Below are 17,020 nucleotides of genomic sequence, written 5' to 3'. Positions count from 1 at the left end.
AATATATTTTTTGGATCTTCCATTATAATATAAATGTATTTTTAAACCCAAACAAATGTGTGAACTCCAGTATATTAGTCTCAGCATCTACAGTAATTGCATCACATTAGTGTGGGTATTTAAAAATACCCCTAGATCACAGGGGGTACTTTCCTCCCTCTTGCTCTCCAGAACTCATCAAGCACTGTTCTCTACTTCTCCAGCCACCTGAAAGCATTCTCCCTATTTCTATCCTCAAATCTCATCGAACAAGCCCCCAAACTCTAAAACCCCTTTTTGGATGCTTACTGCTTCCTGTGCCTTTGCATGCTGTGAATTTACTTCATGGGGGTGGGGGTAAGATTGAAGATTCCAGCAGGGCAATGGAGGATCAATATATGGCAGTAGAAAATGATGCCATCTCTTCTCAGATGCTGACCAAATGACTCTGATGAGAGGGGCACCAACTCTTATCTTGTATGGGCTGATAGAGCCGGCAACATCATTCATTTCCTGCATAGGGCATATCTGAGAGGGACCTCTAAAACCTTTGAGCCCTAAGAACATGCCTTTGTTATCATGTAACTTACGGGCTCTGTAAGGGTAACTGTTTCACTGGCAAATGAAATCCCACCTTGGCTCTTTAAGGAATGCCTCAATACTTTTAGGTTTGATTAGCTCTAGTCTGAGCCTAGGAGAGGTACCTATAAGCTGGACAACATCAATTATCTGCCCCTTGCTATAGAAACACAAACTGGATCCTTTACTTTGATCAAGTCAGGCCAGGGACTAGTTAATTTTGCTGTATGGCAAGTGATATTAATTAATAGCTTGTTCACTGGTACGATATAAAGTAGAATTATGTATTGTTCTATTAGGATATTTTGCTAGTTTAGCCTTACATTATACTTTGTCTCAGTTATTGTTACTGGTTAATTTGCTTCAAACCTTTTCTCGATATGAGTGGATTATAAGTCCTAGGTTAAGTGTAAAAAAACCCAAAACAAAACCCAAAAAGTAAAAGTAGTACTATTAAATGAATATAGGACTGTTATGTAGAGTTCAAGTTTATTTTTATTTAATATATCGCCACAGGGATGTACCACCTAGGCAGTTTACAGTAATAAAACATAACCAATAGCAGAGGGTATTGTATGGCAGAAGAAAGAGATCTACAAATGCATAACAGGAAAGAGAAAAAAAAATTAAAGAACAGAGGCTTCAAACAGAAAAGAAAAGATGCAGTAGTTACTACAAGCTCAGTGCTCCAACATGAGCACCCATAAGTTCAAAAAAGTAAAATGGGTCCAGGAAGGGGAAGACGTAGCCAAAAGGCTTATAGAGTGAAGTGGGGGAAGGAACAGGAAGTCAGAGATAGGTGTGTGCTTTCTGTTGGTTGCTGAATCTGGTCCAAAAATCCCCAGTGAGGATGAAAAGGATGACATAGAGGCTTATATGCCACACTGTGTTAGCTGTTTAATGTGGAACTTACCAGGTGCTAACAGTGCGGGGTGCAAGCTAACAGCTATTGCAGCCTGTAGACTGTTAGCATGCAGTAATTCCCTCATTAAACTGTCAAGCTTTGTGGAGTGGAGGAGTGGCCTAGTGATTAGAGCAAACAGTCTTGCAATCCAGAGGTGGCCGGTTCAAATCCCACTGCTGCTCCTTGTGATCTTGGGCAAGTCACTTAACCAGTAGCATAGCCAGAGTTTAATTTTTAGATGGGACTGGGTGGGCACAGGCCTCGCATTTCCTCTCCACCCGCTACCCCTGCCACTGCAGCTGCCGCTGCATTTCCTCTCCACCCGCTGCCCCCCCCCCATGACAGCCCCCTGCACATGGTCAGTTCTGGTCATTTTTACTGACCTGAAGTGCCGTTCTCTCTCCAGCACCGGCGATTCCCATAGCCAGCCTTCTGCCAGCGCGCGTCGTCGGAGCCTCTTCTCAGGCGCATCCCACCTACTCTGCAACTTCCTGGTTTCCGCAAAGGTGGGACGCAGGAAGTTGCAGAGTAGGCGGGATGTGCCTGAGAAGAGGCCCCGATGACGCGCGCTGGCAGAAGGCTGGCTATGGGAATCGCCGGTGCTGGAGGGAGAACGGCGCTTCAGGGCAGTAAAAGTGAGCAGACCACGTGGACGGGGAGAGTGGGCAGAAGAGGCTGGGCGGGCCTGGAGCAAAAGTGGCTGGGCCTGGGCTCGTCCAGGCCCACCTGTGGCTATGCCCCTGCACTTAACCCTCCATTGCCTCAGGTACAAACTTAAATTGTGAGCCCTCCTGGGACAGAGAAATATCCAGAGTACCTGAATGTAACTCACCTTGAGCTACTACTGAAAAAGGTGTGAGCAAAATCTAAATAAATAAACAAGATGGAAATTAGCATTTTGGGACATGGAATGGGCAAGGACTGCACATTAGAGTTGACATGGAGGCCATTGTCACAGATTAATTGTTAATGTGGCAGATAATACAGAGAGGTTAATTTTGTTTGTTTTCTATTGTAGGTTCCAAAAATGAAACGAAACCACATACACAGGCACACAAAACAACCAAAACCCTGAAACAAAAACCAAGCTTGTAAGGTATAGAAATACATTAAAATGTATTCAACATGCCATAAAAATAAGAAAAGAGACTATTCTAAGAATGCCTCTAATTGAAAGGGGACGATGTCCTTTTAGCAAAGGTAATATAAAAAATTTAGCATTGCTCTTGTCATTTCGATGCATATTTCCTTTATCAGTTTCTTAGCATTCTTGCTCATTTTTTCAGAACAGATACACCATTTCTTAAGAACGGCTTGGTTTTAACATAAGGGATACACAGAAGGGTACACAAAGTGAATTAAACTTAAGAGATGTGCTTACCTGCTCTAGAAAGTTGAACTCTTGTCTATATATTTTGTAGTATAATGGAGTGGAGAAGTATTCTAATGGTTATGGTTTATAGTTTATTAAATTTGCTATACCGCTTAAACTGGCTAGTTGAACAAAGCCGTGTATAGGCTATTTAAAGACAGCAAACAATAAAAGGAAAAGGAACTTCAATAACCATAGGACAGCTTACAATCATACAGAGAGGACAGAAAAGAAGGACAAGGGAAAGAAGAGTAAACAACTAATTGGGAGATCTCCATTTTGAAGGCCATCGGGTGCCATCTCCATATGCCTGGCCAAACAACCAGGATTTTAATTTACACTTAAAATTTTTGAAGATTGGATTGCTACGTAAAGTGAGCGGAAGACTATTCCAAAGATAGTCTAATGGTTAGAGTAGCAGGCTGAGCCAGTTCAAATCCCACTTAACCCTGCATTGCCTTAGGCACAAGCTTAGACTGTAAGTCCTCCAGGGACAGAAAAATATCCACTGACCTGAATGTACACACCTTAATAAGTTTCAGGCTTGTGGGCAGTAATAAGAAGTTAAATCATATGAAAGTACATTTAGGGCAATGCAGCCTGTATAATGTGCAACGGCACAGTGCCTCTGAAGATGTTAATTAAAAAGCTGGAAACTTTGGCGTACACTTCTTTTTGCATTGTCATTGTATTAAATAAATACCATTTTGTTTTTACAGTTGATCTTAATTCACAGTGAGTTTGGCAGCAAGCCCGTTAACTTCAAATATCTAAACTCTGTGTTTGGTGGGTTGGAGGGAGTAGAAGGTTCCAAACATCTTTCTACTGAAATATTAAACAGAACACATTTACATGTTTAGTTTTCTTTCTTTGAAGAAATATAAAGTACAAATAGATTTTCATTCTTGCTGGTACTGTATTGACTCTGCCCTCAAACTTGTTTCCTCAAAAAAGGTTCCATGTCCTTTAACACAAAACCTTCAGAATCTCAATACAATAGCTAAGTGCAGTACTAGCTTCATTATCTGAAAGTCAATCAAACAGCTGATTCAATTAGTCAATTTAATAAAGTAATTTTCAATTTTATGGCAGCATCTTTCCAGACTGGTGCCTAGTAAACTAGATCCTTGCTCTTGCCATGCCCTCAGTACAGTCTAATAAGTCCATGGGGAACTATGAGGCCAGATGGCAGCCACAGCAACAACCTTTGCTAATTTTAGTCGCTATTTTCAGAGACAGTGTTAGGATATAAGTCAACTTATGTGATTTTTCAGCCTTTCACCCTAAACTCCAACTAACGTTTAGGCCCATAGTCCCCTCCCTTCAGATCATGAGCTCAACAATCCTGATCAGTCCACCATTTCTCGCAGAACAGTCCTGTGATTGGACAGCCCAAGTTGGAACTGCCGTCTTCGGGGCTATCAGCTTTCAAACTCTTCCTCTTAGCTCCTGGCAGTCATCCCCCCTTATACCACCCAAGCATTCACTCCCTTATCAACAGGTGCAGAGCTGTCAAATTACCCTGTTCCAAAAAGGAGCATAAAATGTATTGTACTGTTTTGGGAGCTTGCCAAGTACTTTTAACTTGGATTGACCACTGTTGGAAACAGGATGCTGGGCTTGATGGACCTTCGGTCTGTTCCAGTATGGCAGCGCTTATGTTCTTAAGGAGACTATTTAGATATTCCTGGTTTTGAAATCACATCCCAGAGCAGTGCATTATTTGTAGTCCATGATTCTCCCCATTGAAAGCAATGCTGCAGGTATCATAATGCATCATGAAGAGTTGTAAAAAAATCTAAGACTGACCTAAAATCTCCCTTCTGGAGATTTGGCAGCTCTGCAGTGACTAGACTGGACCCTTCCCTACTTTGTGTGAGCCATATTCATTTCTTCCCCAGGACAAGAGCAGAGGAAGAGTAACAGGAGAGGAGGGGCTGGATTAAGGAGCAGAGTAGCTCTTCTTAGATCTGTTTTCTGTTCTCCAGTCTTACCTCTGCATTCTTGTTCCCTGCGTGCTGCCTCGGGGAGAGGGGCTGGAGCAATAATTCTAAGAGCTCTCTTTCTGCTGTCATACATTCTGGACTCAGTCGATAGAGGTTAGGCAATAACTATGAGTGAGTCTCAGCTGCTGTGGATATCTTCCTTGGCAGCCTGGCTCTGTAAGTCTTTCCAGTATGTTGTGCTATACTTTCAAGCTTTCAAAATGATTCCTTCTACCAAGTGTTGCAATCTGGTTCCCAGACAAGTTTCAGTGCAGCAGTGATCCAGCAGGTTTAATAGTGTAGGCTGTGCAATCTTTAGTGATGAGGGCTTTCACAGCAGTGCCTTTTTTCCATTCAGTCCTCCTCTGTATCCATCCAACACCAGCAAAACCATTGCTTCTTGCTGTGTGCACAGATAACACATAACTTCCATTTTGAGTCACATGGTTCCTAGAGCAGCACTGATTGAATTGTGGGACACGCCTTATGGAATCCCAAGTGGTCCAAACTGTATGACTGTAGGAACTGCACAATTGCAAGCCAAAGTTATGATGCATCAGTACACTGCAGGGAGAAGCATGAGTTATACCATTGCTGGCCAGACACAGAAGATAGCTGAGGGGTAAAAAGATAGGCCAGGGACAGGAGCAGAGGAGAACAAAGCTGGAACTTGGGCCACTGGGCAGGAAAAAGTGGCTGGACCAGGGCTGGAGATGACTCACTCCATTCTGACGTCTATACCAGGGAACCAAGACTGGTGGGGAGTGAGGATGGGAGTTCTCAAAGGAGAAGTTGAAGGGCATCTACCAAGGAGGGCAGATGCCAATGGAGGAGGGAGAGAGGAGAGCCTAGCTTTCATAGGAGGGATCCAGAAACTGATAGGGTGTAGGGGGAATGGAGAGAGATACTGGGAAAGGGGCAATACAGGCTGGGCCAGAAGGAAGTGGGGTGTGAACTAGGATATGTTTTGCCGGGAAGGGTAGGACTAAAGGGGAAAGCAGTACCAGAAGGTGAAGGGTATGAAAGGGAAAGGGAAATGGGACTTGATATACCGCCTTTCTGAGGTTTTTGCAACTACATTCAAAGCGGTTTACATATATTCAGGTACTTATTTTGTATGAGGGGCAATGGAGGGTTACGTGACTTGCCCAGAGTCACAACGAGCTGCAGTGGGAATCAAACTCAGTTTCCCAGGATCAAAGTCCACTGCACTAACCACTAGGCTACTCCTCCACTAGCAACATTCCATGTAGAAGCCTGCCCTTGCAGATCAGCAACGCGGCCGCGCAGGCTTCTGTTTCTGTGAGTCTGACATCCTGCACGTATGTGCAGGACGTCAGACTCACAAAAACAGAAGCCTGCGCGGCCACGTTGATGATCTGCAAGGGCAGGCTTCTACATGGAATGTTGCTAGTGGAATAGCAACATTCCATGTAGAATCTCAAATAGTAGCAACACTCCATGTAGAATCTCAAATAGGGAAAGAGAAATGGGACTTGATATACCACCTTTCTGAGGTTTTTTGCAACTACATTCAAAGCAGTTTACATATATTCAGGTACTTATTTTGTACCGGGGGCAATGGAGGGTTAAGTGACTTGCCCAGATTCACAAGGAGCTGCAGTGGGAATCGAACTCAGCTCCCCAGGATCAAAGTCCACTGCACTACCCATTGTACCCCAAAATATGGAAATCAAACTACCTGTAAGGATAATTCAAACTCAAATTCCCTGCTGTAAGGAATTATTCCAGAAATTTTGCTGGAGGTATGCAGGAATGTATTCTCAGCAGCTGAACATTTTGGAAAGTTCAGATAAACAGAGAACAAAGAGGTTGGAAATTCCAAGCAAAATGCAGGATGTTGAGGAAGCCTGTTGTTTTGTGCCAAGCACTGAGTACCATTGCTGCTCTGGAAACTTTATGAAAACAGTTCTATAACTGGGTGCCGCTTGTTGGATATCTGGTAACTTACAACCTCTGTCATTAGTACCATCAATTCAGGGTACACCTATTAAATTAGTTACACAGTTCAAATATCTAGGCATCTTCATTGATCAATGTGCTTAGGTATCAGCACTGATTGAATCCTATTTCTTTGCCCTTAGACAATTTCAGGCTATATGTTCTTTTCTTGACCCTTCCTCCCAGATGATGTTGCTCTATGCACTTTTTCTCTTAAGACTGTTTACTCTGGTCTACCACAAGTCCTACTACGTTAAATTCAATGAAGAAAAAATATAGCTTTGAGAATCTTAGCACGTGCTCGTAAGATAGACCACATAACTCCTCTCTATATTAAGTATCATTGGCTACCTGTGAGCTACCGAATCCAGTATAATATACTTACTTTGACACACAAAGTATTGCATACCGGGATCCCTTCCTATTTACAATCCTCAATTGCTCCTTATGCCCCTCCAAGACTATTAAGGTCTTTGAATGACCATCATTTACATATACTCTCTATTTATGTGGCCAGATTAGATTCCACAAGATATTCTGCTTTCTATTTTATCACCCTAATACTATAGAATGTGTTACCCTCCTGTTTACACCTTGAGTTATCCTACCGTTAAACTCATCTATTTAAGCTTGCTTTTGAGAATCTTTCTTATTCCCTCTCTATTCTATTATATAATGGAGTTCCTTATCTATTTTTCTATTTTAAAATTGAAAACCACCTTGTTGTTTCCACATGAAAGTGCAATATAAGGGTCTTCCCTCATCATGAAAAAACAGGTGCTTAGTTTCATTCAGAAAATTTCTCTCATATCAAGAATAGTGCATAGAATTAAGCCTTGTGTTACTCAATCTAACTTTTGAAAGATTGTTCAAGTTACTGTGTTCCCTTTATTAGGTTATTGTAATGGCCTGCTTGTTGGGGTTAATTAGAATGTTATTAGAGTACTCCAAGTTACACAACATTGAATAGTGCACGTGATCTCTGGTATTTCTTGATTTAGTCACATTTCACCTCTATTGAAATCTCTACATTGGTTACCTGTCCATTTACAAATTCAATTTAAAATATTACTGTTGGTTTTTAAAGCTCTGAATCATAGAATTTCTCCTATTATATGTTCTACTTTGAAGCTTTATCAGCCTGCATGATCTTTGAGATCTTCATAAAAACTGCTCATAGATGTACCATCCTATCGTTCAGTCCAGTTAGAGGAGTATAAATCTTGAATATTTTACATCGTAGGTCCTAAACTTTGGAATGTGCTGCCTGGTGAACTTCATGTGATCCAAATTTTAAATCAGTTGAAATCTTATTTTATTCAGGCATTTGGACCAGATGAGCAATGATTTTGAATTTTGATAAGTTGTCAAACCAGCTTCAAAGTTCCATTTTAATACATTGAATTATCTCAGGAATATGGACAGTGTCATGCCTCGGGGTTGGTGAGCCCTTGGTCCACAGTCGGGTTCACGCAGTTTACCCAACCCTAAGGCTAGGTGGGTTCTGGCTGGTGGCAGGTGAGTCATGCCCTGGCAAAGATTTGACCAGAGAATGGCTCTTAAAAGAGCCCTTGGGGGGGAGGCACCCTGACATGTCAAGGCAGAGAGTGGCTCTTAAGAGAGCCCTTTGGGGCTGGCCCAATGGAGTCAAGGCAAGGGAGTAGCTGAAACCTGAAGACCAGGAGATCGAAACATCTAGGGGGCCACAAACTGGAACACGGCTAGAATGAGGCTGGAGATGAAGAATGGAACTAGGCTGGAACAAGGCTGGAGCAAGGCGGAGACGAACACTTGAATAAGGCTGAAGGTGTGGACTGAAACAAGAATGGAACAAGGACTGGAGCAAGGCTGAAATGAAGACCAGAGCAAGGCTACAACTCCACCACACAAGAAAGATGACATGTTGCAAAGGTTGGGAGTCAGGAGCTTCCTTATATATCTCCCAGACCGGAAGTGATATCCTCAGTTGGCATCTGGGTGTTCCTGCTGCTGGCCATTTAAAGTCAGAACTCTGTGTGCGCGTGCATCTAAGGGAGCCAGCAAGAACTGGCACCAAGACTTCCCACGCGGGAATGGCCTGCCCTATCAGTGAGGTGCCCCAGCGTGACGGAAGCAGCAGCATGGGCAGCCCGCTGCAACCCAGAAGTGGCCTGGGGTCCAGGGAGATGTGGCGGAGTCTGGTCCTGATGCCCCTGGAGGCCCAGAGATGAGTCAGGGCATGGGGTATGGATGTGGTCATGACAGACAGCTTGAATAATGAGTGTGTAGTCTTACTCCAGTATGTAATGTTTCTGGGTATAGGACTTTTAATATCATCAGCAGTATCAACATATCAGGGACCTGACATGGACATTTTTTGGTGTGTGAGCTTGCTTCAGGGGTCAAAAGCCTGTAGCGTTTGTTGATCCAAAATGGTCCTGAACAGTGTATGAAGCTACTTTTAGTAACCGTATTGGAATATCAAGGAGGACGCACTAGGCTGAGTGTTCTGTCAGAAACACAGCCGTGTCGGTCCCTGATGTGTTTATATTGCTAACGATATTAAAGGTCCTATACACAGAGATCTTGGAATCCTCGTCTTTTTTATGTCACACCTTTTGTGTTGTTTGTCTCCCATGCTCCGCCCATTTGCATTTATGCACTATGCCACTTATGTATGCCCATACAGGATAGCATTTAAGCCCCCTGTGAGCACTTTGTGCATCAGAAGTGCTAGTATTTAATTTATATGTACAAGGGGCATATAAATGCCAGGCATTGAGTTATAGAATTGCCCCAAATTGTGTAACATGGTATCGATGTACCTAAAGTTTAACACAGCCATACAGCTTTCATAAGTGTGGATGCCTTTGTAGGGCATAGACATGCGTACTTTACAGTATTCTGCAATTTATACATTTCTAAATGGAATTCCTGCCTATGTTCCACCCCTGTGTACCCCTCTTTGCAAATACCTGCTCTGTAAGTTAAATGGATATTTCTAGAATAGCGTCTCGGTGCCCTGCTAGCACATACACTGGTATGTGTCACATACGGGCATAAGTGCTAACATTCTAAACCAGAGGTGGACAACCTCAGTCCTCGGGGGCCACAAACCAGTCACATTTCCAGGATTTCCCCAATGAATATGCATGAGATCTATTTGCATGCACTGCATCCATTGTATGCAAATAGATCTCATGCATATTCAGTGCAATTCAAAAATACTAATACGGGGTTATCGATAATCCAAAGTAACCATCAAATACATCCAACAAATTAAATTACTTTGCAAAAATATAACTTTATTATTACAATTAAACATATCAAAACCTTTATCATTAAAATAAAAAAAACCAACAACTCATGACTAGTTGTATAACAATGACAAGTTTATGCCAAACGAGACATGTTTTATCTTATAGGGCTCAAAAAAACACTCACAAACATCAACTTATCTTTATCAAGATCAATCCACAATGGTCCAAATTCTATAAGTTGCATGTGTAAGGGCAGGACTGCCCATGCCTCTCCCATGCTCCAAAGTGAAAAAGGGAAGGAGAAAACACAGACCTCAAGAGTATATAAACAGCAACACCATCGCAGTTAGCGTGATTTTATAAACTATGCCTAAAGTTAGGCATAGTTTATTCAATATGCTCAGGCACCATTCTTGTGACTAAAATTTAGGTACACCCATTTAGGCCACCTAAAACCAGGCCTAAATACCTGCGCCTAAGTTAGGCGCAGATCAGATTATTCCATAATAGTGCACATAGTTTTTTAAAATGCCCACAATCCGTCAATTTCACCCCCTTTGCCACACCCTCTTTTGACTGCACATTAAAATTTACAAGCACTACATTGTAGAATATGCCTAGAAAGTTGTGTGCGTACATTCTAATTAAAGCCAATTAGTGCCACTAATTGGTTGTTAAGTACCAAATATCGGTGCTGATTGACTTGTTAATCAATTAAGTTGTGCTCACTAATTTGGCTACGTGGCCAAATCAGCACACACAAGTTAAGGCACCATATATAGAATTTTGGGGCATGTCCAAACTGCTTCCAAGGAAAAGTCTTTATGACTGCAAAGGACTCATCCCTCTGTGTGGGCATTGACAATTACTATGTTGAAACTAGGATGAATTCACAAAAAAAACAGAATGAAAGACTCCTCCTCCATGTACTGTTGAAATGCCATGACATCAGCTGTTGAAAGTTGGTCGGTGCTCAAGCCAAACGTATGCTTTTTTCCTCCCAAAAAAGTTCTTGTATCCCAAATGGCATCACCGCAACCAGTGCACATTCAAGTCATTAACAACTTAGTCCACAGTCCACAAATTGTCTTGGTTTCTTCACAAGCTCATATATCGCCACACCAGCATCTTCAGGAGACAAGACTCTGCAAATAAAAACACAAATCCAAACTAACACATAATCCTAAAATTCACACCTAACTATGAACACTTTCATACCTCAGTTACCATTATGTACAATTACAAATCTTTGCCTGGAAGCTTCAATGATATTGACTGGGTAAATGTAACATCAGGGCATGCTAGGGAGGTAAAATTCCTTGATGAAACCAAGGACTGCTTTATGGAGCAGCTGGTACAGGATCCAACAAGAGAAGGAAAAATTCTAGACCTAGTCCTTAATGGAGCCCATGATTTGGTGCACGAGGTAATGGTGCTGGGGCTGCTTGATAACAGTGATCATAATATGATCAGATTTGATATCGGCTTTGGAGTAAGTATACACAGGAAATCCAATACATTAGCATTTAACTTGAAAAAAGGAGACTATGATAAAATTAGAAGAACGGTGAAAAACAAACTTAGAGGAGTGGTTGCGAGGGCCAAAAATTTACATCAGGCATAGATGCTGTTCAAAAATATAATCCTGGAAGCCCAGGCAAAATATATTCCATGTATTAAAAAAGGAGGAAGGAAGACCAAACAACAGCCAGCATGGCTAAAAAGTAAGGTGAAGGAAGCTATTAGAACTAAAAGAAAATCCTTTAGAAAATGGAAGAAGGAACTGACTGAAAATAATAGGAACATAAGGAATGGCAAGTCAAATGCAAAGCGCTGATAAGGAAGGCAAAGAGAGGTTTTGAAAAAAAGATTGCGTTGGAGGCAAAAACACATAGTAAATATTTTTTTAGGTATATTAAAAGCAAGAAGCCAGCAAAAGAATCGGTTGGATCACTAGATGACTGAGGGGTAAAAGGGGCAATCAGGGAAGACAAAGCCATAGCGGACAGATTAAATGAATTCTTTGCTTCAGTCTTCTCCAAGGAAGATTTGAGAGCGAAGCTGGTGCCAGAAATAGTATTCAAAGCTGATGAGTCAGAGAAACTGAATGAAATCTCTATAAACCTGGAGGATGTAATGGTGCAATTCGACAAACTAAAGAGTAGCAAATCTCCTGGACCAGATGGTATTCATCCCTGAATACTGATAGAATTGAAAAATGAATTTGCGGAACTATTGTTAGTAATATGTAATTTATCTTTAAAATCAATTGTGGTTCCGGAAGATTGGAGGGTGGCCAATGTAACACAGATTTTTAAAAAAGGTTCCAGAGGTGATCCGGGAAATTATAGACTGGTGAGCCTGACGTCAGTGCCAGGCAAAATGATAGAGACTATTATAAAAAACAAAATTACTAGCGTATTCAAAAGCAAGGATTAATGAGACAAAGCCAACATGGATTTAGTGAAAGAAAATTTTGCCTCACCAATCTATTTCATTTATTTGAAGGGGTGAACTAACATGTGGATAAAGGTGAGCCAGTTGATATTGTGTATCTGGATTTTCAAAAGGCATTTGACAAAGTACCTCATGAAAGACCCAGAGGAAATTGGAAAGTCATGGGGTAGGAGATAGTGTCCTATTGTGGATTAAAAACTGGTTAAAATATAGAAAACAGAGAGTAGGGTTAAATGGTCAGTATTCTCAATGGAGAAGGGTAGATAGTGGGTTTACCCAGGGGTCTGTGCAGGGATCGCTGCTTTTTAACATATTTATAAATGATCTAGAGATGGGAGTAATTAGTGAGGTAATTAAATTTGCTGACGATACAAAGTTATTCAAAGTTGTTAAATCGCAAGAGGCTTGTGAAAAATTACAAGAGGACCTTACGAGACTGGGAGACTGGGCATCTAAATGGCAGATGATGTTGAATGTGAGCAAGTGCAAAGTGATGCATGTGGGAAAGAGGAACCCGAATTATAGTTATGTAATGCAAGGTTCCACATTAGGAGTTGCCAACCGGGAAAGGGATCTAGGTGGCTAAGAAAGCAAATAGGAAAGGAATGGAAAACAAAAATGAGGATGTTATAATGCTTTTGTATCACTCTCTGGTGCGACCACACCTCCAATATTGTATTCAATTCTGGTCACCGCATCTCAAAAAATGTATAGTGGAATTAGAAAAAGTACAGAGAAGGGTGACGAAAATGATAAAGGGGGTGGGATGACTTCCCTATGAGGAAAGGCTAAAGCGGCTAGGGCTCTTCAGCTTGGAGAAAAGACGGCTGAGGAGAGGTATGCTACAGGTCTATAAAATAATGAGTTAACGGGTAGACGTGAATTGCTTGTTTACTCTTTCCAAAAATACTAGGACTAGGGGGCATACAATGAAGCTAGAAAGTAGTACATTTGAAATGAATCAGAGAAAATATTTCTTCACTGAATGTGTAATTAAACTCTGGAATTCGTTGCCAGAGCATTTACTAAAAGCGGTTAGCTTAGCAGGGTTTAAAAAAGGTTTAGATGGCTTCCTAAAGGAAAAGTCCATAGACCATTATTAAAATGGACTTGGGGAAAATCCACTGCTTATTTCTAGAATAAGTAGCATAAAATGTATTCTACTATTTTGAGATCTTGCCAGGTACTTGTGACCTGGATTGGCCACTGTTGGAAACAGGATGTTGGGCTTGATTGACATTCAGTCTGTCCCAGTATGGCAATACTTATGTATTTATGAATTCCCAATGGGTGTGAATTCATCTTAGCTTTGACATAGTAATTGTCGACGCCCACAGAGAGGTATGAGTCCTGTGTAGTCATAAAGACTTTTCCTTGGAAGCAGTTTGGACATTGTGGATTGATCTTGATAAAGATAAATTGATCAGTGGCGTACCAAGGGGGGGTGGTCCGCCCCGGGTGCACGCCGCTGGGGGGGGGGGGGGTGCTGCGCACCGGTCAGCTTCGTTCGTTTCCATGCTCCCTGTGCCCCGGAACAGGAAGTAACCTGTTCCGAGGCAGAGGGAGCATGGAAACTAATGAAGCTGACCGGCGCGCAGCACCCCCCCCCCAGCGGCATGCACCTGGGGGGGTTCTTTTGCCGGGGTGGGGGGTGTCCTTTTGCCGGGGGGGGGGGTCGCGCTGCACCGGGGGGGGGGGGGGGGTGGGCGCATCGGCGATCCGCCCCGGATGTCAGCCCCCCTAGGAACGCCACTGAAGTTGATGTATGTATGTGTTTTTAAGCCTATTAGATAGAAATTGTCTCTTTTGGCAACTGTACATAAACTTGTTGTTAACTAGTCATAAGAGTTTTTTGATTTTAATGCTAAAGGTTTTGATATCTGTTTAATGGTAATAATAAAATTATATTTTTGTGAAGTAATTAAGGGCCCTGTTTACCAAGGTACGTTAGTATTTTTAGCTCACCTACACTTAGCGTGCGTGCTAATCATATAGGCGCGTACATGGTTAATGTTGTTAAAAAATATTAACGCACCTATAACGCTACTTAGTAAACAGGACCCTTAATTAGTTGGATGCATATTCAGTGGGGAAATCCTGTAAACTTGACTGGGTTGTGTCCCTCAAGGATAGAGGTTGCCCACTCCTGTCTGAAACGTTTACATATATATTACAAGTATAAATGTGGGCACCTAGGTTATAGAATCGTCCTTTACGGGCATATGCAATTTTTAAAATGTTCTAAACTTCTATTAATAAAGTCAATGGATGACAGCTGAATTATTGGGCTGTTCTTAGATGTTGTGCATCTTCTTTTCTTTCTAGGCTCCGTTTACGAAATGTATGGGAATGAATGCTGCTTTTCAACGGGAGAAGTTATTAAAGTCATCGGGTTCAAAGTCAAAAAGATCATAGCAACTATTTGTGGAAGCACCGATGATGGCGAAAGTACAGGAAAAATGGAGCTGCCTTTGGACTTTCCAGGTACATTTTTTTTTATTCTACTCTAACTGGAGTAATTGCAATGACTTAAGTGTTTTTTTTGCAGTGGAGGAAAGGTATTTTGATAGATCCACCAAGCTGGAAAGAAATTCTTAGGCCCGGTGAGAGTCTTGATGTTGGTAACTTCAACTTTTTCTCACCTTCTACAGCAGCACTTTATTTTGGATACTTGTCCAAGGTCTATGTCTAAAATCTGTTCTTTAGTTTATGAAGTATGTTGGAAACCTTTAATGGAATATTTTGTCATTACTTCTCAGGACAATAAAAAACTGCAAAAAATACCAAACCTCTATTGAAAATTTGCTATATAAGGTTAAGATTTGTATAAGTGTCAGAATAATGATTTGATTGTCTCAGATAGGAATATCTCCTTCCTTGAACTGAATTTCATAATCATTTTACTTTCATGTATCTTAAACATGTATCGCCAGTTGGAGAGGGGACAGGAGGGAGGAGGGAGAGCTGCTGGACTATTTTTGTGGGCGCAGGGGAAAGAGAAGGTAAATGCTAGACTATTTGTGAGGGTGGTGGGGGAAGAGAAGGTAAATGTTGGACTATTTGGGCTCCTTTTACCAAGCTGCGGCAAAAGTGAAGGTCTCGCTTTTCTGCAGGAAATGGCTAGGCGGCAAGTAAAGCACTTTCCGTGCGGCCATTGAGGTGGCTGTAAGAGTTCCCGTGCTAACCCGGTAGTAACCGGGCAGCATGTGGCACTGTCCGATTACCACAGGGTACAGTCCAGCGCTACAAAAATAAATACATTTTTGTAGCGCCGGATATGACAGCGCGGTAGGGGTGGGAAGTACTGCTGGGCTGCTGCGTGCGCTGCTGCGGTAGCCTGGCGGTACTTCCGTTATAGCGAGCGGTAAGCCTGTGTTGGGCTTACCACTGCTTAATAAAAGGAGTCCTTTGTGAGGGTGGGGGGTGGGACAGAAGGTAAATGCTGGTCTGTTTGTGAGGGTGGTGGGGGAAGAGAAGGTAAAATGCAGGTCTATGTGTTGGTGTGTGGGAGGGGGTGGAAGAGAAAGAAGGTCAAATGCTGGACCAGGTGTGGGTGTGGTGGTGGGGATTGGGGCAGTGGTGTAGCCATAGGTGGGCCTGGGCCCACCCACTTTGGACTCAGGCCCACCCAAAATTGTGACACTCTTGCTGTGGCTGGTGGGTATCCCCAAACCTTTCCAGCTGAAGATTTTCTGTCCTTGGGCAACCAGCGCTCTTCCATATGTCAGCCAGCAGCACTTGCCTTGAGCTGACGCTGAGACCGGCCCTTCTGTACACGCTCAGTTTTCACACATGGAAAAGCACTGAACATGCACGGCCTGTCAGCAGCAGCATCAGTTTGAGGCAAGTGCTGCCGGCTGCCGTTTGGAAGAGTGCTGGCTGCTCAAGTAGGAGGAGGAAATCTTCAGCTGGCAGAGTTTAGGGATCCCCGCCAGCTCAAGTATTTAATATTTGGGGTTTGTGGGCAGGGAGGCTTGGAGAGAAGAGCAAACTGGAGGGATACCGGGGGGGGGGGGGGGGCAAATTCCATGCCCACCCACCTTGGGCTCAGGCCCACCCAAAATTGGCCATCTGGCTATGCCCCTGGATGGGGGTAGAGGGTAAAATGCTGAACCATTTGTGGGAGTGTGCCTTGACAATTTTAGTTGCGTTCAAGTGTGCCATGAGACAAAAAAGGTTGAACATCTTGCTTAACCCGTTAAGTTGCCACAGTCAAAAGTGAAACTGGATATTTTTTTTATTACATTTGTACCCCGCACTTTCCCACTCATGGCAGGCTCAATGTGGCTTACATGGGGCAATGGGAGGGTTAAGTGACTTGCCCAGAGTCACAAGGAGCTGCCTGTGCCTGAAGTGGGAATTGAACTCAGTTCCTCAGAACCAAAGTCCACCACCCTAACCACTAGGCCACTCCATTCAATGCCAGTTGCCAGATAAGGAATATCAGTACCGGCATTGTGTAGTTACCGTGCAGCCTGACACTGGTTGATTATCGGGGAGGTTGTTTTTTTTATTTTTATTTTGTATGCGTCATTTGTAATCC

The 17,020-nt window shown here is 42.6% G+C and overlaps 1 protein-coding gene across 1 annotated transcript in view; it reads left to right on the top strand.

Moving 5' to 3' along the window:
• The window catches only part of THEMIS (thymocyte selection associated), a 127,472-nt gene that overhangs the window by 15,620 nt on the left and 94,832 nt on the right, over nucleotides 1-17,020 (top strand). Inside the window, exon 2 of the mRNA XM_030195214.1 lies at nucleotides 14,803-14,961. Coding sequence (XP_030051074.1) covers nucleotides 14,803-14,961 — 159 coding nt within the window. The remainder of the gene's footprint in view (nucleotides 1-14,802; nucleotides 14,962-17,020) is intronic.

Source organism: Microcaecilia unicolor, chromosome 3 (genome assembly GCF_901765095.1).
Source record: "Microcaecilia unicolor chromosome 3, aMicUni1.1, whole genome shotgun sequence".
Classification (NCBI taxonomy): domain Eukaryota; kingdom Metazoa; phylum Chordata; class Amphibia; order Gymnophiona; family Siphonopidae; genus Microcaecilia; species Microcaecilia unicolor.
This window is presented reverse-complemented; position numbering and strand designations above follow the sequence as displayed.